The sequence below is a fragment of the Urtica dioica genome, chromosome 5, assembly GCF_054948205.1.
Source record: "Urtica dioica subsp. dioica isolate 48M chromosome 5, U.dioica_male_clone48M_v1_H2, whole genome shotgun sequence".
In the NCBI taxonomy this organism is placed as follows: Eukaryota; Viridiplantae; Streptophyta; class Magnoliopsida; order Rosales; family Urticaceae; genus Urtica; species Urtica dioica.
The window spans coordinates 43369077-43391367 of NC_142760.1; the positions used below are offsets into that span (position 1 = coordinate 43369077).

Here is a 22291-nt window from a genome sequence, read left to right on the forward strand (position 1 = left end):
GTAAGAAAAATGGTCCCAAAGAAACAAAATCAAAGATATGAATTAAATATGGACCACGAAGTATATACTTTTATAGAACTTTTCTGCTTTAACAGTGATATTCTAACGAATTGTTTTAATTGGGAATTTCCTCGAAAGATTTTTCAAGCGGCATTTGGCATAAAAGACTCCACAAAATGGCCTTATAGAATAATAAAATATTGTAAAATTTTTTATTATGAGTATCCAATCATTTAAAAAGAAAATAAAGTTATCATGGTTTAATAATAATGCAGGAAAATATTACACGTTAGTCATTTATTATTCCGTGCAAACTCATAGTCATATATAATTAATATTTGTTGACTAGTGTTAATATGTTGTTATGACTTGAAAGAAAAAAAAAATTGTGATTGTGCTTTTTTTCGTCAACATTGTATCAATACTTTATCATTTATTTTAATACCTATTTATACTTATGATAGCAATTTTATGATCCTTAATTAGCATTCTGTTAAATTTGGATTGTTGCTAATAAATTGGCATGGATTGGTTGTTTTCCAAACCAAGTACGTATCACTATCTAAATATTTATGTTATTATGTATTAAAAGAAGAAGAAAAATGTGCTTTATTTTTATTTATTTTTTTCTTCTCGTCAATAATGTATTTAAATTTTTATTTTAATATGTGTTTATACTTATGAGTGCAATACTATGATCCTTAATTAACATTCCGTTAAAATTGGAGCGTTGCTGATAAATTGGCATGGATTGGTTGTTTTCCAAACCCATTACATATCATTGTCCTTGAAAGTGACATTTCTTTGAAGAAAATAGGCAAATCAAAGCAAAGTCCCCAAAGTAAAACCACTATATAAAACAGTTTTTTTCTAATGGGAAGCAAATCTCTTACACTCTAATTATTCACTTAATTTATTTCTTTATATTTTTACTCGGAATTTACTTCTCTAATTTAACTATTGACGTAATGCATTGGTCTGGGGGGTATAAAAAAAATAAAATAAAAAATTATAAAAAAGAGGCTAAGGTTAGCAATATTCTTTTAGACTGGAAACAAATTCCAATAAAAAGAGACAATGTCACTATGGTATTTCATAACTTATGATTCATTTCATGTTATATAATCAAAGAAAGTGTACCAAATTTTTGCTCAAGCAATGTGAAGTGTAGTGAAAGACTATATATACAGCCAATACTATATATACAGCCAATAATTGGAAATTTGATTCACAATTTTTTTTTTTTCCTCAGAGCACTAAACATTTCAGCTTCTGTAATACAAAAAAAAAGTATTGAAAATGTATCACAACATCAAACATAAGATCACTATAATAAGCATAAAGGAAAGAAAAAAAGGGACTAACTTTTTTTTCTTTTTCACATGATACAACCATTTCAGAAGCTCTTCAAGCAAGAAGAAAAAGAAGAAAAAAGAAATAAAACAATTTAGCAAAAATAATAAATAATGCTAATAGCTCCGAAACCCCCGGCTTAAAAGAAATCGAATTCGAGATAATTGCTTTGGTCGGGCTGAGGAGCGGAGCCGGGCGCGAGAGAGGCGGGTTTTTCGCTCGCCGTCGTCGCCGCCGAGGACGACATGACCACCGGCGCCGAGATCCGATCGAAATCGACGGGCTTGGGAATATCGGGCGGGCTAGCGCACCGGATCAGAGCCCAATTGATTCCCTCGAAGAAAGGGTGTTGCTTGATCTCGGTCGCGCCTCGCTTGTAAGCCAATCGGTGCTGAGGCTCTTTGACGAGCAAGCCTCGGATCAAGTCCCTCGCCGAGAAGCTGACCACGGGAGCCTCGGGGAACCTCAGCGGCTGACCCACGACGTTGAAGAGCGTGGCCCGGTTCCCCGACCCTTTGAACGGAGTCTTCCCGAACAAGAGCTCGTACAAGAAGATCCCGAAGGTCCACCAATCCACGGGGCTCCCGTGCCCCTCGCCCTTGATGATCTCGGGCGCCAGGTACTCGTGGGTCCCGACGAACGACATGGACCGCGCGCTCGTGGGCTCCGCGATGAGCTCGGGCAACGGGGTCACCTGGTTCCCGACCTCGCTCTTCGGCTTCTGGGCCTTCCGCTCCTTCTTCGCCTTGCTCGACGAGAAAAACCGGGGCCCGAAACACGTCGTGGGGACCGCGCACGAGGGGGTTATGCACGACGGCTCGATGCAGGCGGGTTGGGCGCAGTACGCCGGGTTCCTCCTCAGAGCCTCGGAGTCCGTCGGTGCCGCCGACGACTTGACGAGCGTCGGGCTCACGACGCATCGGAGCGAGAGGTCGAAATCCGAGAGCATTATGTGCCCGTCGTCCCTCACGAGCACGTTCTCCGGCTTCAAGTCCCGGTACACGATCCCCAGCATGTGGAGGTACTCCAGAGACAGGAGAACCTCCGCCACATAAAACCTATACACAGAACAGACGAAAAAACATGATATCAGAGCTCATTAATCCCAAGCAGACAGTCAAAACATGGTATCAGAGCCCACTAATCCCAAGCTGACAGTCAAAACATGGTATCAGAGCCCACTAATCCCAAGCAGACAGTCAAAACATGATATCAGAGCCCACTAATACCAAGCAAACATAGTATCAGAGCCCACTAATCCCAAGCAGACAGTCAAAACATGGTATCAGAGCCCACTAATCCTATACACAGAACAGAACAGACGAAACATGGTATCAGAGCCCACTAATCCCAAGCAGACAGTCAAAACATGGTATCAGAGCCCACTAATCCCAAGCAGACAGACAAAACATGGTATCAGAGCCCACTAATCCCAAGCAGACAGACAAAACACGGATTTCGTACTTGACGGCTTGCTCGGAGAAGTACTTCCCGGGCTGCCTCTGGCGGAGGGTGTGCAAGTCTCCGCCGGGGCAAAACTCCATGACGAGGCACGAGTACTTGTCGGTCTCGAAGTGGGTGTAGAGCGAGGGGAGGAACGGGTGGTCGAGGGATTGGAGGATCTCGCGCTCCGTCTGGGCTCGGAGGAGCTTCTTCCGGCCCGCGAGCGAGGCCTTGTCCATGACCTTCATAGCGAAGTAGCACTTGGTCCCGCGGAGCTCCGAGAGATAGACGCTCCCGATGTCGCCGCAGCCGAGCTTCTTGAGGAGCCGGAAGTGGCCGAAGCTGAGCGAGCCCTCCCTCGATCGGACGGCCTGGATCGCCTCCCACCGGACATCGTTGGCCTTGTGGGGCTTGTTCACGCTGCTGCTGAAGCTGCTGCAAGTGCTCTCGTCGCTCACGTCGCTGCTCGTGCTTCCGCGGCATATGCTGCTCTTCCCGCTCTCCACCGGATCGCCTCTCTTCCCGAGGCTCGCCTTCCCCGCCGCCGCCGAAGCTCTCTTCTCTTCTTCTCGCCGATGATCATCGTCGTCGTTCAGCTTCTCCGCCGCAGAAGCCGCCGGGTCCTCCGATTCTCCCGGGGAAGACGATGAACTGGGTTTCGAGGACATCGTCGATGATATCTTCTTTTTTTTTTTCTTTTTTTCAAAAGTAGAGTGAATCCTCGGCCATTAGGCGAGAGTTTGTCTGAAAACAAGAAAAAAGCACCAAACTTTATTACGAAAACTATCCAAATTAATGAAACAAGGAAGTAAGTAAGTAAAGCGATCAACTTTTCAGGTGAAGAAAGGAAATCTGAGACCTGAACAAGAATCATGAGCAAAACCCACTTAGAAATAAGACTAAAGCAATCATCTTTTTTAAGTTCGGAAAAAGAAAGGCTGAGACTTCAGGTCAAACTAATTCTCAAGTGTGAAGTCAGAAACTTGGATAAATCCCAAAGAAGGTGCAATGAATCGAGTGAAGAGAGACAAATAAAGTGTGGATTTTTTTCAATCAAAACAAAGAATCATTATTATCTACCTCAAAAATGCTGATCTTTTAGCCTGAAAGCACAAACCTTCAAAAAAAAAATGGAAAATGGGATCAAAGAAGCGTTTTGTGTGATTTTATGAACCACAAAAAATAGAATTGAATTTCCAACAAAAATGTAGCTTCTCTGCACCTTTTGCAACAAACCCAAAAGCCCATTCACTCATAGAGGCAAAAAAGATAAGAACAAAGCAAAAGGAGATTCATTCATTCATACAGATCTCATCATAGAGAGAGAAGATAATAGACCCACCCTCTTTGGATCCAAAAGCCCCACGAAGACCCAGATGCTAAAAAACAAGATAGATAAAAAAGAAAAGGAAATATGAGAAACCCACCAGGCAAAAATAATAGGACCAGCTTGAAGAAGGAAAAAAAAAAAAAAGGCCAAAAGGGTTACCTGAGAGAGAAGTCACTAAGATCAGAACTTTGCTGCTTTAGACGTGAGAGAGAGAGAGAGAGAGAGAGAAAAGAATAAGAGCACTCACTAGTCACTACTGTAGGCACAGATAATAAGAGAGAGAGAGAGAGTAGTATTGCTAATAATATCAATAATGGAAAATAATTATGTATTTAGATTAAAAAGACCACCTTCCTCTAAAATGTGTGGAGTAGAGTGAGAGAGAGAGGAGAGAGAGAGTTAAAAAAGCTTTTCAGTTTTTTGTGTTATAGAAAGAGTTTGGTCTGTGGGCTCACTCTCACAATCCATGTAGAGATAGAGGGACAGTAGAAAGAGAAGGGTCAAAGTTGAACTAAGTTTTTTCTTTTTCTTTCTTTCTCTTTTTTTTTTTCTTTTTTCTTTTTTCTTTTTTCTTTTTTCTTTTTTTAGTTCAATTATTTCAATGTATTTGTCCAAATTACAAGGGTCTGAATCAACATATGGGCCTCCAAAGACTCCAATCTGTCCCTCATGCTTTTGTGGTGTACTTTCTAATTAAGTTTCTATTTCTTTCTTTCTTTTTTTATTCTTTTTAAGTTTTGCATTTGGGGCTTCAATTTCTTGGGAATATCCAGAGTTGTCCACTATCTATATAGCCATAGCTTGTGACAACCACTTTTTTTCTAATACAAAGTATTATTCTTATTTTAATAGGGAGAAAATAAAATAATAATAATCAAGGAAATTAATTAATGGTATTTAAAGAGTCGCCCCAATTTTCAAGTGGTCCTCGGATTGAGCTGCAATTATTTAATTTTTTATTTATTTTGGTTTTTGGGATGTGGATTAATTATGGGCAAAATGGTCCACAACATGTCAGTTTGATGAGAACATGATGATCAGTTAGATCTGACGGTGAGGAATTAATTACTGAACTATTTAGAGAGGATGAGTGGACCTTTTGACCAATTTTCATGTGTGGAGATGGGGAGTTGGCAAATTATTGGCTTTGCATGCACATCTTAATGTGCATTGTAACTATCAAGGTTTAAACTTTAAAATAGTTTGAGCATCTCCCATAAACTCTATTTCAGTGTGAATTTCGTATTATTAAATACGGTGTAACTTTTATACCAAAAGAGAATAGGGAAAATGAAACATACTTAGTATCTCGTGTGTGTATTAGTGAAATGTCGAGTTTAAACTTTGGTTTTTAAAAATGTCAAGTTCATATCTTCTGTTTAATTAAAATGATGAAATTATACTTTAAAATACACAACAGTGCCACGAATCTTCTTTTTCTTAAATTTTTATTGAATTTTCATTGGCGTTGACTATAATATATATATATATATATGTAAACACCAATTATCTTTATTCATTCGCGTCATATATGTAATTTATTTAAAAAATAAAAAGTAAACAACGGTCTCTTAATCGTGAAGAACACAGAAAGAGGCAAATAAGTAAAAATCGACAATTGATAGTCATCAAAATCAAGATTCGAACAGAGAATCCATGATTCAGAGGTTCAATTTGAACACAGAATTAAGTCATCTTTGGAGATATATGAATATTATTATTTAATTTCAATTTAAGACTATTTTTATTTCAAAATTGGGAATTTGGAAATTAGGGTACTGATTTGGATTTGATTCGGTTTTTCTTATATAAGAGTTAATATCAATAAAAGGAATATTTGTGACAGTGTTATCAATTTCAGGGTATAATTTTGTCATTTTAGTTAAACATAGGGTATGAACTCGATATTTTTTAAAATTAAAAGTTAAACTCGACATTCCACTAAAATACAGGGTATATATGTGTTATTTTCCCAATAGAATATTCTATAAAACAAACCGTCGACCTTTAGAGATTAATCCCCGTTTGGTTATGTTTTCTATCTCTGTTTTCTGTTTTCTGATTCTAAATTATAGAAAACAGTTTTAGAAAAACTGTTTGGTTATAAATTCAGAAAACAGATTTAGAATCATGTTTCTGTTTTCTTTGAAATTTGTTTAGAAAACATAAAACAATGAAAAGTTGTTTTCTATTTTATCTCTATACAATTGAATGGAAAGCATAACCAAACAACATTTAAAATATTCTGAAACGTAATTCAAAAACAGAAAACGAGTTTAGAAAACTAAACCAAACGGCCCTTTTGCCGAACCTCTGTAATAGGTCTCTAGACGTTTATGACAATAACTTCATAGTTTTGATAGTTTATCACAACAAGAAGAAGAAAAAGATAGGGTGAGAGTGCATATTATTGAGTTATACTAAAGCATATAATTTAAATTATTGAACTATTTGAGAGAGGCTGAATGTTCTACTAAATCGTATAATTTTTTTTTTTTTTTAAGTAACGATTTTCTTTTAGAGTGATTAGAATCATTTTATAGTATTAATTACATCCGTGACATGACTAACTTGAATTGTATTGAATACAATAAGACTCTCTTATGATGTATTATTATTAGTATAAACGTGGTGTATATGTAATTATGTATGCGTTGGAATATTTCATTTTATTACATGGCAGTCACCAAATATCACATCAACAAAATATAATTTGGTTGCTCAACTTAAAATTAATCTTCTTGGAAACGGTTTTATTTGTTTGCAAACTAAATGTATGTAGGGGCTACTAGCTTACCATATGATTTCTCAAAATATGACAAATAACACACATAATTAATAAAAGTATTATAGCTTTCTCTGCAATGCTTGGGCCAAATTTTCAATAGTCAATAACAAAGAAAAGACTATCAGATCACTCCCAACGAAAAAAAAAAAAAAGTATAAAGCTTCCAAAAAAGGGACCAATACTTTTATTTATTTATTTATTCTTTTTTTAGATTATCATCTATACTTAAACGAAACCAAAGGAACCCAATTAATGCAAAAAGATAGAAGTAATAAGTAAAGCGTGGTGTCTCAAAATTTTGTACAAACAAAAATACCTAACATGCGCACCTAATGTTTCCAAATTGATTGATAAGTGGGCATTGATTAAATTATTACTAAAATAGTGAAATTAATAATAATAATAATAATAATAATAATAATAATAATAATAATTTTTGTTTCTACTATAGACGTTTCTATTTTTATTTTCTTTCTAAATTTCAGCTGTCTTATTACTGAAATATTTATGTCGATATTCCATAAAACCGATGAGCATATGCCACCATATATAGACGAATCAGCATAGATTATCTTCTACATGTATGCAGTTTATTTTTATTTTTTTAAAAGATCATATATAGTTTATGAACACATACGAATAAGAGTATTTCAATCATTCGACTACCAAAATTCTAAAGAAAAACGATGATTTATGAGGTAAAAAAATGTTGATTTTTTTGTATGTTTGTTTCCCTTGATCGATGTGTATAATGTTAGCCTTACATAACATCGGACATAATTACTTAACTTATAGGAATTTATTGTAATTAATTATTTCACTGAATTTTTTAAAAAAAATTTAGTCAAATTTTCATTTTATTAAAAAAAAATAGTTCACCAGTCTACAATTAATTAATTAATTAATTAATTTACTGTGAATCAATAAACTATTTTTTAATAAAATAAACCTTAAGCTACTATTTAAAAAAAGAATGAACAATTAGACTATTGGCTTGATTGCTCTGTAAATTATATCCTTATTTTTCTTTATATTTGCCGCAAAGCTTCAAGTTGAAGAATAACAAGTTCAATTCCTTTTATTCAAAAGAGAGAAGAATATAAAAAGTATTTAATCATCAAAAGGGACATGATTATCCAGCTAAAAGAATATGTTAATATTAAATTAGAATTATTTAATTACTAACCGACTTAGATAATTCCATGCCTATTTTCATATGAATAGTTAAACCTCTATAATGAAGGTTTATACTTTATAGTCCATTTCTTGTTGGCAACATGTTATATACGCATTATACACATATAAAATGTTATTACAAATTTTTCTATGTGAAGTTTAGGTATAATAAACTATATGATATGAATTCAGTTGTTGGAAAGAAAGGAAGAAAAAACAGTTATAGCAATATAACTCTTTGGTGCGACGGTAAACCCAGCATAAAAACAAGTCTTAATTACTTATAATAACCATATAACGACGTTCATCCAATTTAATCAAGTGCATTAAAGAGGAATGAATGGACTAGTTTTTTTTTCTTCTTTCCTACTTTGTTTTTTCATGACATATTTTTAGAACATTGAATTGCATTTTGCAGTAAAGGCTAGTACCAATCAGTGCCCACTAATTTTTTTTAATAAATATATATAGTTAATTAGACAACAAGCCCACCACCACCCACTGCTTATCAAATCTCAAACAAATAAAAAAGAGAAGAAGTTAAAAAGGAATTGAAAACTAATAGTGTAAGTGTAAACTGAATCACTTTTTTTTTTTTTTTTTTTTTTCCTGGAAAAAATGGTGAAGAATTTTAACAATTTTGTTATTCAGCTTTTTTTTTGTCCTTTAAGAAAGGTAATTATATCTCAAGTGTGGTATATTGATTTTAGAATTTAATGGTTATCAACAGACTCGTCAAAAGGAGATATTTTTATTCTAAGGATTATCCAATAACAGCGCCACAAAGTCTTTTTATATTACTAGATAACTAAATATAATATGTCATTTTTGAAAATAAAAGAAAGATAATAAAACAAAACTAATTGTCTATCATTTACTTTGTGTAACAATTTTGAGGTTAAGTATCAAAATTTGGCTCGCGTTTATAAGAAACAGCGTTGTCATTTATAGGATTAATTATCGTTTGATGAAAAAGCAGAATTCTCGCTTATAGGCTTGAATGTCGTTTGATGAAGTGATATTGTCGTTTAATAAAAAAAACAAGGACGTTGAAAAAGGTAAAATTGACATTAATTCGTAAAAATGGCATGAATATCATTTTCTTTCATATGATAGGCCTTTTTAAATATATATTTTTTACCTTCTCCGCTTGATTGTCGTTTCCCAAAAAAACATAGCACAGTTGTCGTTTACAATATAACTGTCGTTTTACGAAATGCAAAGTTATCGTTTAATGACCAAAAATGTCGTTTGGCGAGAGCACTGTCGTTTTACGAAAAACAGCATTGTCGTTTTTTAGTCTGTCTTGTCTCTCTGAGCTATATATCAAAATCCGGGCAAAATTAAACCCGAATACCTCAATAACCCGTCTCAATTCTGTCACACCCGAAAAAAGTTTCGATCTTTGTCGTTTAAAGTATTAGCTGTCGTTTTCACGGAAAATCAGAGTTGTCGTTTATAGACAGAAATGTCGTTTTGACGAGAAAAAAAAAAAAAGCCCAAATAGCTCTGAATAACCAGTTTGGAGTTTGTATTAGACTCTAAGACCTGGAAAAAGGTTCGATGGATGATCTGGTGGATTCTCTGAGCAAGGCGTACCAGGAATTCCTTGCGGCGGCGGCGAAGGTGGTGGAGTCGAAGGAGACGGAGGCGCTGGAGAACTTCAAGCAGAGGTGGGAGCTATTCCGAGTGGCGTGCGATCAGGCCGAGGAGTTCGTCGAGTCCGTCAAACAGAGGATCGGATCGGAGTGCCTCGTCGACGAGGCCACCGGATCTTCTTCTTCCTCCTCCTCCTCCTCCGCCGCCGCCGCCGCGGCTTCTTTGCCGCCGATAAGCGCCGTCAGGTTGGAGCAGATGAGCAAGGCCGTCAGGTGGCTCGTCCTCGAGCTTCAGCAAGCCGGACCGGCTTCGCATCCTTCCTCCGACGCCAGATTCTCCGAGGATTCCGCGCAGTAGAGACAGAGAGATGAGAATTTCAGTGACGATGATGATTCGGTGTTTTGTACACCACATGTTTGTTGAAATGCGCTGTGATTTATAAAAGAATGACGATCAATTCTTTTCTAATGCGAGATTAGACTAGTAAGTGCTTTGTCTTCTTAATATATATTTTCCGGTGGGTTCAGTGACTGTAAATAACTTGAAACGCAAAACCAGCAAAAGAATGAACCTCTCTTAAAATCTGGCCAATTTATTAACAGTTGACATTTTAATGAAGTTTCTCGCTAGGTTCAATTTGCAAAGTAATAATGGTATCATTGTTCTGTTTCATGGTTGAAGAATTAGGGAATTAACCTTCACCAACTAGACCAGAATTGAATTTCCGTTGAGCACAATATCGGAATTCGGAACGGAACTTTCCGAACATTTTCCTTTACTTATTTTTGGAATTTATGATTTGAATTTTTTCCGTTCTAATTTGTCGAAATTCTGACCATTTCCATAGCGAAATCTCCGTTCAGAAAAATGGCCGGAATTCTAGCCAAATTATTCCGTCCGATTGCCAAAAGTTTACAAAGCAATAGTTTTTTTTTTTATTTATGTTATTGGCAATGGTGTCTCTGGTCTTTTAACCAACCATGAAAAGTTTAATGGGAGACAGTGAAAAAAAAGGCCATTTCTCTTCATTTCATTTCATTTCATAAAGTACAAGAACAAAAGTAAAGGGAACAAATTTCTTCTCAACAAATTCATTCAAATACTCAATTTCGCGATCTTTATGAAAGATCGGCGATCACACGTTCACATTTGTCTTCCAATATCTTCACGGCTTCCGTGAACAGCGTATCGGGAGGTAAAACACCCGTCGATTCAATGGTAACTGAAAAAAGAAATAGAGAGCCAATAGAAGTTACTAAAAAGCATTTCAAGAAGAAGAAAAAAAAGACAATGACAACAATGGAGGATCGGATTTCAGAAACGACGACTTAGAATTAGACTTACAAATGAAATGATTTTTAACGCGACGCAGAGAAACTCGGTCCTCCCATTCTTTTCCGCCTCTGATGCATTCCCTGCAAAGCGTGCAATTTCTTGGCCGAGCCACCGTTGCCCTTTTCTTACCTGCTTCACCATCACCAAAATTCATTTATTATTTATTTTTTTGCAAAAAAAATAAAAAAAATAGAACTAATCAATCAACGATAGCCTCTCTCTAAACATCGATTCATTTCGAATAGAGAAAAAAGAGGGGCTTTTCAGCACATTCGATCAACAGAATACGATGCTATGCCAGCGACTTGATTCATAAACTTAATTTTTTTTTAATAGAAAAAAACTATTTAATTCATTGCAATGATGAACGTCAATTCAGTTGGATTTTATGTTTTTTTTTTAAATGAAAAAGGCTGAAATCCTACAAGAGACATGTTGCTCGTAGCCTCAAAATATAAGCGCTTCGGCACCAAAACTCCACTCACATAATATTTTACGGACCAATTTAAAAAGAAGATAAGAAAAGAAAAAAAAAAGAAAAAAAGGAACTCGGTTTTACCTTCCCCAATGTCTTCGATGTCGAAGACATTAACCGGACATTTTCTATGGAGTTCCTCGGCCACCTCACCTTCGATGTCTTTCAAGAGCACAACCTGAAGAGAAAAACCGTAGCACGAGATTTATAAAAAAAAAAAAAAAAAAAAAAAAAAAAAAAACTTTCGCCCGATGAGAACGTTCCGAGAGAGAGTTTGTGTCGGTTGTACCTCGGGAAGCATGGTATACCAAGCAGTGGCCACGGGAGACCATTTCGCGTGTGTTTTTCCGATGCCTTTCACGGCATGTGCTTCTAGTTCAATTTCCTGTGGAGGAAAAAAAAAATTATAACATAATTCGATTACGAAATACTTCATCGGGGCTACAACAAACAAACCAATCTCAATTTCTGTTTAGACAAATAGATTAAGATATTATACGTCAATTGAATATACAAAATGACAAGAGGAACCCAAAATGAGTAAATCGGTTTCAGTCATGCCGAAGAAAACAAAAAATAAAACAAGTTCTGAGTTTTAGCTACAAAGTACTCCAATTAAAAATGCTTGATTTTTCCCTTCCTTGAATCTTGGTTTGGTCGAAAGATAGGGACTATAAATTGTATATTAAAAAAAAAAAAAAAAACTTGATTCTTAAGGGCTTGTTATACCAATCCACAAAGTCAAGCATATGAATGGTAAAGAAAATAAAAAATCAGGATAAGTCGCCGGTTTTACCTGACCGTAACCCAGTTTGGCAATAAGAATATCTGACATGGCGGTAATCGGGTTCTCAGAAAGTTCCGGAATAGTCTCTTGGCTGCAAGTGAACGACGTGTAAGTTCTCGGTTTCGCAGACGGCTCCGACTTCGACTCTTCCGATGCCAAAAGAAATTCGCTCCCGTTTGGCAACCATTTTAGATCGTTCGACTTTACTGTGTCACACGTTACTTTATATGAGACCCCCCAAAAAAAAAAACTTGCAGAGTATATTTTTCAACTATCGATTTTGACATTTCAGTTTATACCTTGAAAAGACTGTTCACCCGCGCCGCGAGGTTGTTCGCATCGCACGTGAAGTTTGAAAACGATAGTATTCTTTTCATTAGGAGTGTTACTTTCTACACGAAACATCAAATATAAAGAAAGAGCTTTCAAGAGCAAGTAAAACACAGAAAATAGTCCTGTATATATTGCCGTTTAGGTTTATAGGAGTCAAACCTGCGAATTCAAACAATCTCGGGTCCACTTTGATCGGAATCAAACCCAACCTGTGAGCAAGTACTTCGTCTTGAACAACCGACGTGTTGTTCGCTATATAAACTTTTTCGATTGCCATTATCGGAATCTGCAAAGAAAATTAAAGTCGAGAGCTTGATAATGTGAGAAAATTATAGATTGTCGTCGTATAACAAAAAAGTATGAAACTGTTACGACCCGAAATTCAATCAATCTTCCCTGCTTATAAGAGAGACTAAATTGGCCTAACAAAGCCTAAATAACGTTCTTTAAATGACTGACTAACTAACTGAAATTTAAATTACTAAAACACAATCAAAAGCGTAATTATATATAATTTTACCTCGGAAATTAGGATCCTCCGAAACGCGTTAGCAATAGCGGGATCGATGCCAATCATATCGAATTCCATGGATTCCATTTCATCTTTCTCTTTCTCTTTTCCTTTCCCTTTCTCTTTGAGGCTGATTCTATTCACTTGAACCCGAAAATTATCGCAGAAATTGTCCAATCGGACGCTGTTATCGACGCCCGAAGATGCATAAGCGCCCGAATATTGCAAAGTGTCGGTCTGCGAACGAACGAAAAAATAATTCAAATAAATAAATTAAATGACTATAAACATTTGCTTCTCAACCAGAATAACATAAAAACAGTTTTTCTCTCATGTTTTTTGAGAGAGATAATCCAAAACCTTGTGATTCATTTCAGTCAATTAAGATTGAGCTAACTTCCTAAGCTGATAAAATCAAAGAACCCCCATTTCTTATTGTCAACATAACTAATCGTTCAAATTCAACACCAACACTCTAAAGAATTTCCATTTCTGTACTTTTTTTCATTCTAGAAGAAGAAGAAGAAGAAGAGAGAATAGATAAAGAGTGGGTACATAAATGGGAGCGTCGGCTTTACACTCGACACGTGTCCTTTGAAACTCCACGTGAGGAGGCAATTTCGCCATTGGAACATCTGAGAGTTGCTCTAACCATTCAGGCTTTGACTTCGACTCTGTGCTCTCAGACATCTCTTCTCTTCTCTGCTCTTTCTGGGTTTTGGGCGGGTTAAATTTTTTTTTTTTTTTTTTTTTTTTTTCCGCGAGATAGAGTGGAGAGGAGAGAGAAAATGAGGGTTTATGTGTTAGGGTTTAACAAGGAGTGAGATGTGGAAGAGTAGCTTGGGTTTGCGTTTATATTGTGGGCTTAAGGTGTGAATTAAGCCCAACTTCGATTACGTAGGAATTCGGTTTGAAGATGGGGATTTGGATGCTATAATAGTAAAAATTCAAGGATTTGATCAAGATATTCTTACAAATAAGACAAATTCAATCAGTAAATTCATAATTTTTTTTTTAACAATTTTACCCTCCTTATTAAATTCTCTCCCCTTTTCATTTAATGCATCCCTCTCTCTCATCAAGTTTAGTCTTTCCACTCTCTCTCTCTCTCTCTAACTCTCGATTTCTCTCTCATCAATCTGTTATCGACACTCACTCCCCGTCTATCTGTTTTTCTCGACGGACTTTTAAGTATCCAAATTTGTTCTTCTTCGCCACATACGTGTTCTATGTTGTTGGATCTCCATCGGGCTAAGATTCTTCTTTGTCGTCGCGTCTCGTGTTCCCTCAAATGTTAAAGTGTGTTTTAACTCTCGATCTTGCGTTCTTAAAAATCTCGCATAAAATTAAATTTTCTTTGATTATATTCGTAGCTAATTATGATTGTAATTATATATTATTGAATTTTAAAACTTTTCCAAATCTACTTTTAAGTAATTTTAAAGTCTGCAAGTTTTGTCAAAATTTGTTAAATTTGTCAATAAATGAGTTTGTATGAAAATTAAATGATGTACTGGTTAGATTCTTAAAATGAGGTAAAAAAAAATGGGCTAATTACAACTACTCTTCAGCTAATTAAATTAAGTGAACAATTAATTTATTTAACTTTAATCTGATGGACTATTTCTCTAATAAAATGAAACTTGAGATAAATCCTTAAAAAGTAGATGATTGATTAGTTGCAACAAATACAATTAAACTAATAGTTCAATAATACACTCTTTTTAAAAAATATCTCAAATTTCATTTTTATTAAGAAAGTAGACCACTAGTGAAAACATGCCAAACAAATATGCATGCTAATGGAATAAAGATAAGCAGTTTTTCCTACTATTATTATTATAATTATAAAAAAGTTAGTATTACAGGGTTTGGATACACGTACTAACTGATTCGGGCTTCCTCAGATGTCTGATTAAAAAAAAGGTTAATTTAGGCATGTCGGTATCAAATTTTAAAAAGTTTCTCTTTAATTTTAAATGTTTATAGTAATGATGTCGAATAGTTTTCAAGCGTTAGAGTGTCAAATTAAAAAAAATCAAAGGGTGTTAGTGTCAAATTAAAAAAAGTTCACCTTCTAGTTGTTTTCAGTTCAACACCACAAAAAGAGAGGGATAAAAAACATTGCAGAACCGATTGATACACCAAAAATGGCATTACAAATATACAAAAAATGCAAATGGTTCCTAGTTGCAATGAGCCATTGTGCAAAGTCTTTCCATCCCTGCCAAAATAGACTAAAATATTAATAATAATTAATTGAAGAAAATACTATAAATGAGCTACAAGGAAGTAGCAAATGTACCCTCTTTTTAGGAGAGATCAAGCCTAAGCCTTTATAGTTCATACAATGTTAGAAATCATAATTATTTATACAAAATCTACAAGGGTGCAGATATTATACACACAATGACTTGATTAGATAGAATTTAAATTAAAAAAAAAAAAAAAAAGTTTGCACAAGCAATACCAACAATCAAAATAGATTTCACACCACTAAAGTAGCCAAAAAAAAAAAAAAAAAACACCAAAGATTAGCTTACACAAACAATACTAACAATCAAGAAGATTTCACCCCACCAAAAAATAGCAAAATACACCATATATTAGGTTACACAAATACCACCAATAAATAAGATTTCACACCAAATAGTAATAAATAAAAAAATCCCAAAGATTAAGCTGGCACAAACATTAGCAACAATCAAATAGTTTTCACAGCATCAAAACAAGCAGCCAATTTATTTATTTATTTATTTATTTTTTTAATTATAAATCGCACCAAAGATAACTTGCACAAACAAAACAAACAATACCAGCAGTTGAGAAGATTTCAAAAAACCAAAAGTAGCAAAAAATATATAATAATAACATTAAAGATTAGCTTACACAAATATTATTGCTATTAAGTATATTTCACTCACCAAAACAAATATGAGCCAAAAATAAATAAAATGAAACAGGAGAGAGAGACAGAGAGAGAGAGAGAGAGAGAGAGAAAGAGAGAGAGAGAGAGAGAGCCTGCAATTGGACCTTGAAAGCCAAGGCAGTGCTGGATGGTTGTTAAAGCATAAAAACAACCTCTTTTGGTGTTTCTTCCACGCATCTGCAATTATGGCTGCACTCATATTTGAGCTGCCTACATACCCTCTCTCTCTCTCCTCTTTTTTAGAGAGAGAGAGAGAGAGAGGGATCAAGCCCTTGTAGTTCATATATCGATAGGACATGAAAGGTAAAATATGTTAAAAATCAAATGCTAAAACAATATACAATGTCAACAATACATCTACACATAATCTCAAGATTCTCAACTCCAATCTCCAACATTAGATTCTTCGGTAGAAATTATGTTTGGGGAATACAACAATACACACACTTCCAGCATAAAAAAATATACATATAAAGTTTTATTTGAAAATCAAAGATGTTGATTATGCTCCCTCAACAGTTTGACTGAAAAAAAAAGTTTTAAAGTTTGGGCCGGCCGGCAATTTAAGAAAAATAAAAAATTTAGAGCCAGTCAAACAAATAAAGGAGAGGATAACCAATCATTTTTTTTTTGTATATAAAAAATAAGATAGCCGGAAAGAATATGCAAGTTATTTTCCCTTTTGTAATCAATTTAGGAATTTCATGAAGGAAGTCAAAGTTGAGAATCCTAAGATTAAGCATAGACATAAAATTTAAGTAAAGGTATTAGTGAAAGAGCAAGCAGTGTACCTGATTCAGTGGTCGTGGGTCAGCTACATCAGAGCTTCGCACAGAGCAGATGGCATGTGCACCGAAAAAACCCTAAACACAAGTGCAAGTGTTATCATGAGACTAAATAAAGCATTTAAGAAGAGTGTTTTCTAAGGAAGACAAAAACCCATCAAAGAAAGAATAATAACAAGAAAAAAAAAGGAGGCTGTTTATTTACCTTCATTCTCATTCCGATTTCCGTTGTGTGCGTAATCCGATCTCCAATGGACCTTTGCTGTCCTTCCGGGCAAAAAACCTTATAGCCAAGACGAATAAAAATTTTAGTATTTTATTTCACAGATGCATTATTTTATAACTAATATAATACAACAGTGCTCAGTTTTTTAGAACTACAACAATACAAAAACTGCTCATTTTAATAACATGATGGTTAACCAATCAAAACCTCTCATTTTCTTCGGTGTCTTTGGTCGGGATGGAGTGTGATGAAGAAGGCATTGTGGCTCTCCTCTACTACGTACCTGAGACAGAGAACACATCATCTAATATTATTTTTAGGCTCGCAACAATGTTATCAAGTTTCTAGAATAAACCAAATTCAATCTTATGTTGCTTTGAGAGAAAACGTTACCAGAGATAAAATGGACTCATCCAGGCTACGGAAAGTGCGATTCGCCGCCACCTTTGAATACATAGGTTATCAGTTAAGAACACATTAGTTATCAAGATTATTAATACACTATTCTTGAAGAGACATTAGGGAAAAGCAAGCACTGAACCTGATTCGTTGGTGTTGATTCAGCGCACTCACACGTTTCCGCGGTTGTTCGACGCCAACGACCCCACCCGCTGGTGACGGGCCCGCTAACAAGCACCGATCTGTGGCGTCCCATGCATCTGCAATTATGCCTGCACTCATAATTGAGCTGCCTACATACCCTCTCTCTCTCTCTTCTTTTTTAGAGAGAGAGAGAGAGAGAGAGAGAGAGAGAGAGGGATCAAGCCATTGTAGTTCATATATCGACTGGACACGAAAAGTAAAAAACGTTAGAAATCAAATGCTAAAACAATATACAATGTGAACAATACATCAACGCATAATCTTAAGATCCTCAACTCCAATCTCAAAAATTAGATTCTTCGGTAGAAATTATTTTTGGGGAGTACAACAATACACACACTTCCAGCAAAAAAGATGTATATGTATAGAGTTTTATTTTGAAAATCAAAGAGGTTGATTATGCTCCCTCAACAGTTTGACTAACCAAAAAAAAAAAGTTTTAAAATTTGGGCCGGCCGGCACTTAAAAATAAAAATAAAAAATTTAAAGCCAGTCAAACAAATAAAGGGGAGCATAACCAATCAATTTTTTTATATATAAAATAAGATAGCCAGAAAGAATATGCAAGTTATTTTCCCTTTTGTAATCAATTTAGGAATTTCATAAAGGAAGTCAAAGTTGAGAATCCTAAGATTATGCATCGAGTATTAATGTAGAGTTGTTAGTAGAAGATAGCAAGCACTATACCTAATTTAGTGGTCGTGGCTTGTGGGTTAGCTCATCGCCACATTAGAGCTTCATTCATAATCCACGCGGCTGGTGACTAGCCCGCTGAAGAGCATCGATCTGTAGCCTCCAACAGTGCTTCCCAAATCCGAACCGTTGCTGGGTTTAGATAGTAAACATCCACCAGATCCGAAGTCCTATCCAAAGGCTGAAACAACAATCAAATGAGATGAGATCAGACCCTAGTCTCATATCACCTCTTAATCATATATTGTATATATCAAATCAAGTACCTGTTTTCTTGCAACTGAGCAGCGCTGGTGTCAGAATGAGGTCTTCCAGAAAAATTCCTGATTAGTGCAGGCCTTCATTAATGCAGAGCAGAGCAACATTAATCATCAATGCTTGGTTTCAATTGTAGAAGCAGAGAAAATAGACGGCGTAAAGTCTTTTATCAATGAAAACAAAATATTATTGAGCTAGCAAAAATCACATATTAAAGTTAAATACTATCTTCCCATAATTTCACGCTAAACCTTAGTTTAAAGAAAACAAGCAAACAATAGATACTAGGATTTGGTAACATATTGTTTCAACCAATGGATTTTCATTTATGTTCATAAGATTGAAACGTTGGTTGAGAGAGGGTTTCTCCGATTTCACGGGCTCACAAGTCAGTTTTCAAGAGACTCAAGATAATACCTAAAAGTTCTTATAAAGTAAGTGCTCAATAGAAAATTGCAAGGGAACTCAACTTTACCTCTGAGTACACTAAATTTCGAACCTTGATGATCCACCGCCTCTCGATCGGCACCAGTAGCAGACCTAAACACAAGAAAAAAGACAGGAATGGTTCAAATAGAGGTGATAAGAAAACTTTTACCTTTAACAAGATATTATGGTTTGAGGAAGCTGACACTTCAAGTTATTATAAAAATAACCTGAAAAGCATTAAACATGAATGCTCATTTATATGGGCTGAGCAGAAAACCGATACATAGCATAAAGACTAAAGAGAAAACGAAGAAATCACTACAACATAAATAGAGGAGCCCGAACATCATTTTATTTAGACGAAAAAAAAAACAAGAACACACGAAGAATTTATAGACTAGTATGAAATTGACAACCATGGAAAGTTCGAGTGAGCAAGATATTATAATAAGGACGAACAGAAGTCTTTTAGTAATAATTAAAAGAAAAAAAATGGTCAACAAAAAAAAGTTATGGGGACAGACCGTTACCTTTTGGGAGAGAAGGACAGACTCTGTGAAGACCAGAGATCAGGGCAAGGGAATCGATTCTATCATTGAGGAGCAAGGACTTTCTCCTCGAAGGAACTTGAGATCTTTTCTCAGCGACACCAGATTATCCCATCCAATCTCTTGTATCTGAGTCAGAGTTCAAGTTCAGATGCTAAGGACCACATGATAGTCATCAAGATTATGCATATACTATTCCTGAAGAGGCATTAGGAAAAAGCAAGCATTGTACCTGATTCGCTGGTGTTGATTCGGCGCACGTTTCCCCACCCGCTTGTGACGAGCACCGATCTGTGGCGTCCCATGAATCTGCAATTATGGCTGCACTCATATTTGAGCTGCCTACATACCCTCTCTCTCTCTCTCTCTTCTTTTTTAGAGAGAGAGAGAGAGAGGGATCAAGCCCTTGTAGTTCATATATCGATAGGACATGAAAGGTAAAATATGTTAGAAACCAAATGCCAAAACAATATACAATGTCAACAATATATCTAACACATAATCTCAAGATTCTCAACCCCAATCTCCAACATTAGATTCTTCGGTAGAAATTATGTTTGGGGAATACAACAATACATACATTCCCAGCATAGAAAATATACATATAAAGTTTTATTTGAAAATCAAAGATGTTGATTATGCTCCCTCAACAGTTTGACTGAAAAAAAAAAAAAAGTTTTAAAGTTTGGGCCGGCCGGCAATTTAAGAAAAATAAAAAATTTAGAGCCAGTCAAACAAATAAAGGAGAGAATAACCAATCAATTTTTTTTTTTGTATATAAAAAATAAGATATCCGGAAAGAATATGCAAGTTATTTTCCCTTTGTAATCAATTTAGGAATTTCATGAAGGAAGTCAAAGTTGAGAATCCTAAGATTATGCATAGACATTAAATTTAAGTAAAGGAAATAGTGAAAGAGCAAGCAGTGTACCTGATTCAGTGGTCGTGGGTCAGCTCATCGCTACATCAGAGCTTCGCACAGAGCAGATGGCATGTGCACCTAAACACAAGGGCAAGTGTTACCATGAGACTAAGTAAAGCATTTAATAATAATAAATGCTAAATAATAAGGAGAACAAAAAGGAGGCTGTTTATTTACCTTCATTCTCATTCCGATTTCCGTTGTGTGCGTAATCCGATCTCCAATGGACCTTTGCTGTCCTTCCGGGCAGAAAACCTTATAACCAAGACGAATAGTATTTCATTTCAAAGATGCAATTTTTTATAGCTAATATAATACAACAGTGCTCATTTTTTTAGAACTACAACAATACAACACTGCTCATTTTATTAACATGATGGTTAACAAATCAAAACCTCTCATTTTCTTTGGTGTCTTTGGTTGGGGTGGAGTGTGATGAAGAAGGCATTGTGACTCTCCATTACTACGTACCTGAGACAGAACACATCATCTAATTTGATTTTTAGGCTGATTCATTCTTATCCTGATTCGAGAAAGAACGTTACCATAGATGAGATGGACTTCCACGGGCTAATTTGAAGTGCGATTCGCCGCCACCATGGAATGCCTTATTGTCTCTGTAAGCTTGTTCACACCCGAAGGCACTGCAACAAAGTCGCACACCTCACTATTATTCTAACGAACAAATTCCGAAAAGAGTGCATAGTATAAAGTCAAAACATATTTAGGGCTTGCTTAATTTTTTACATGATTAAAAACAATACTGTTTTAATCTACTTTTTTTACAATCCATTTAGACACTCCACAAAATAGCTCTGAACCTGTGATAAATCCCACAAAAACCTACAGATTCATGTAAATCCATCACATCTTGAGAATCCAAAACGCGCAAATTAACTCACATTCCTCTACCTCTCAGTATTTAAAAAAAAAAATTAAAAAAAAAAAGAGAACTCCTCAGGAAAGACCATACATACATTTGAATGCATAGAGTATCAGTTACATTAGTTATCAAGATTATTAATATACTATCCTTGAAGAGACATTAGGGAAAAGCAAGCACTTTACCTTATTCGTTGGTATTGATTCAGCTCACTCACACGTTTCTATGGTTTTGAGTGAAAGAGACGGGCCTACATATTTGATGTCTCATCTTTAATGTCTCATGCATCTGCAAATATGGCTGCACTCATATTTGAGCTGCCTACATACCCTCTCTCTCTTCTTTTTTAGAGAGAGAGAGAGAGAGAGAGAGGGATCTAGCCATTGTAGTTCATATATCAACAGGACACGAAAAGTAAAAAATGTTAGAAATCAAATCCCAAAACAATATACAGTGTCAACAATACATCAAAGCATAATCTTAAGATCCTCAACTCCAATCTCAAAAATTAGATTCTTATTCGGTAGAAATTATTTTTGGGGAGTACAACAATACACACACTTCCAGCAAAAAAGATGTATAAGTATAGTATTTTGAAAATCAAAGAGGTTGATTATGCTCCCTCGACAGTTTGACTAACCAAAAAAAAAAAAAGTTTTAAAATTTGGGCCAGCCGGTACTTAAAAATAAAAATAAAAATTTAAAGCCAGTCAAACAAATAAAGGGGGGAGCATAACCAATCATTTTTTTTATATATAAAATAAGATAGCCAGAAAGAATATGCAAGTTATTTTCCCTTTTGTAATCAATTTAGGAATTTCATATAGGAAGTCAAAGTTGAGAATCCTAAGATTATGCATCGCGTATTAATGTAGATCGTTAGTA

The 22291-nt window shown here is 35.4% G+C and overlaps 4 protein-coding genes and 1 long non-coding RNA gene across 11 annotated transcripts; 1 reads left to right on the forward strand and 4 right to left on the reverse strand.

Moving 5' to 3' along the window:
* Positions 1-1302: 1302 nt before the first annotated feature.
* Positions 1303-4450, reverse strand: LOC149398814 (serine/threonine-protein kinase D6PKL2-like). 6 transcript variants are annotated; one of them, XM_089615309.1, is made up of 5 exons: positions 4286-4449; positions 4139-4175; positions 3877-3913; positions 2818-3540; positions 1303-2411 (listed from the first exon to the last, which is right to left on the reverse strand). In XM_089615309.1, the coding sequence occupies exons 4-5, from the start codon at positions 3462-3464 to the stop codon at positions 1493-1495; spliced, it is 1566 nt and encodes a 521-aa protein (XP_089471435.1). In that variant the 5' UTR covers positions 3465-3540; positions 3877-3913; positions 4139-4175; positions 4286-4449; the 3' UTR covers positions 1303-1492. The 6 variants fall into 6 exon arrangements, with proteins under 6 accessions (XP_089471435.1, XP_089471433.1, XP_089471436.1 ...); XM_089615307.1 differs by lacking the exon at positions 3877-3913; XM_089615310.1 differs by lacking the exon at positions 4286-4449 and having other exon boundaries at positions 4019-4155.
* Positions 4451-9601: 5151 nt separating this feature from the next.
* MED32 (mediator of RNA polymerase II transcription subunit-like protein) lies at positions 9602-10125 on the forward strand. The gene has a single exon (XM_089615315.1). It carries the CDS (start codon positions 9654-9656, stop codon positions 10044-10046), a length of 393 nt encoding a protein of 130 aa, XP_089471441.1. The 5' UTR covers positions 9602-9653; the 3' UTR covers positions 10047-10125.
* A 555-nt stretch (positions 10126-10680) lies between these two features.
* RPAC43 (RNA polymerase I subunit 43) lies at positions 10681-13951 on the reverse strand. The gene is made up of 9 exons (XM_089615314.1): positions 13686-13951; positions 13140-13367; positions 12779-12905; positions 12586-12678; positions 12296-12492; positions 11789-11884; positions 11584-11677; positions 11034-11153; positions 10681-10911 (listed from the first exon to the last, which is right to left on the reverse strand). Exons 1-9 carry the CDS (start codon positions 13818-13820, stop codon positions 10808-10810), a joined length of 1194 nt encoding a protein of 397 aa, XP_089471440.1. The 5' UTR covers positions 13821-13951; the 3' UTR covers positions 10681-10807.
* A 2898-nt stretch (positions 13952-16849) lies between these two features.
* On the reverse strand, positions 16850-19687 carry LOC149398817 (uncharacterized). 2 transcript variants are annotated; one of them, XM_089615769.1, is made up of 9 exons: positions 19584-19687; positions 19100-19164; positions 18633-18704; positions 18361-18547; positions 17612-17786; positions 17464-17514; positions 17278-17353; positions 17050-17127; positions 16850-16922 (listed from the first exon to the last, which is right to left on the reverse strand). In XM_089615769.1, the coding sequence occupies exons 5-9, from the start codon at positions 17723-17725 to the stop codon at positions 16879-16881; spliced, it is 363 nt and encodes a 120-aa protein (XP_089471895.1). In that variant the 5' UTR covers positions 17726-17786; positions 18361-18547; positions 18633-18704; positions 19100-19164; positions 19584-19687; the 3' UTR covers positions 16850-16878. The 2 variants fall into 2 exon arrangements, with proteins under 2 accessions (XP_089471895.1, XP_089471896.1); XM_089615770.1 differs by lacking the exons at positions 18361-18547; positions 18633-18704; positions 19100-19164; positions 19584-19687 and having other exon boundaries at positions 17612-17848.
* Positions 19688-20538: 851 nt separating this feature from the next.
* LOC149398818 (uncharacterized) lies at positions 20539-21160 on the reverse strand. The gene is made up of 4 exons (XR_016296950.1): positions 21069-21160; positions 20919-20994; positions 20701-20778; positions 20539-20601 (listed from the first exon to the last, which is right to left on the reverse strand). It is a non-coding gene; the product is annotated as an uncharacterized LOC149398818 (long non-coding RNA).
* Between the last annotated feature and the right edge of the window lie 1131 nt (positions 21161-22291).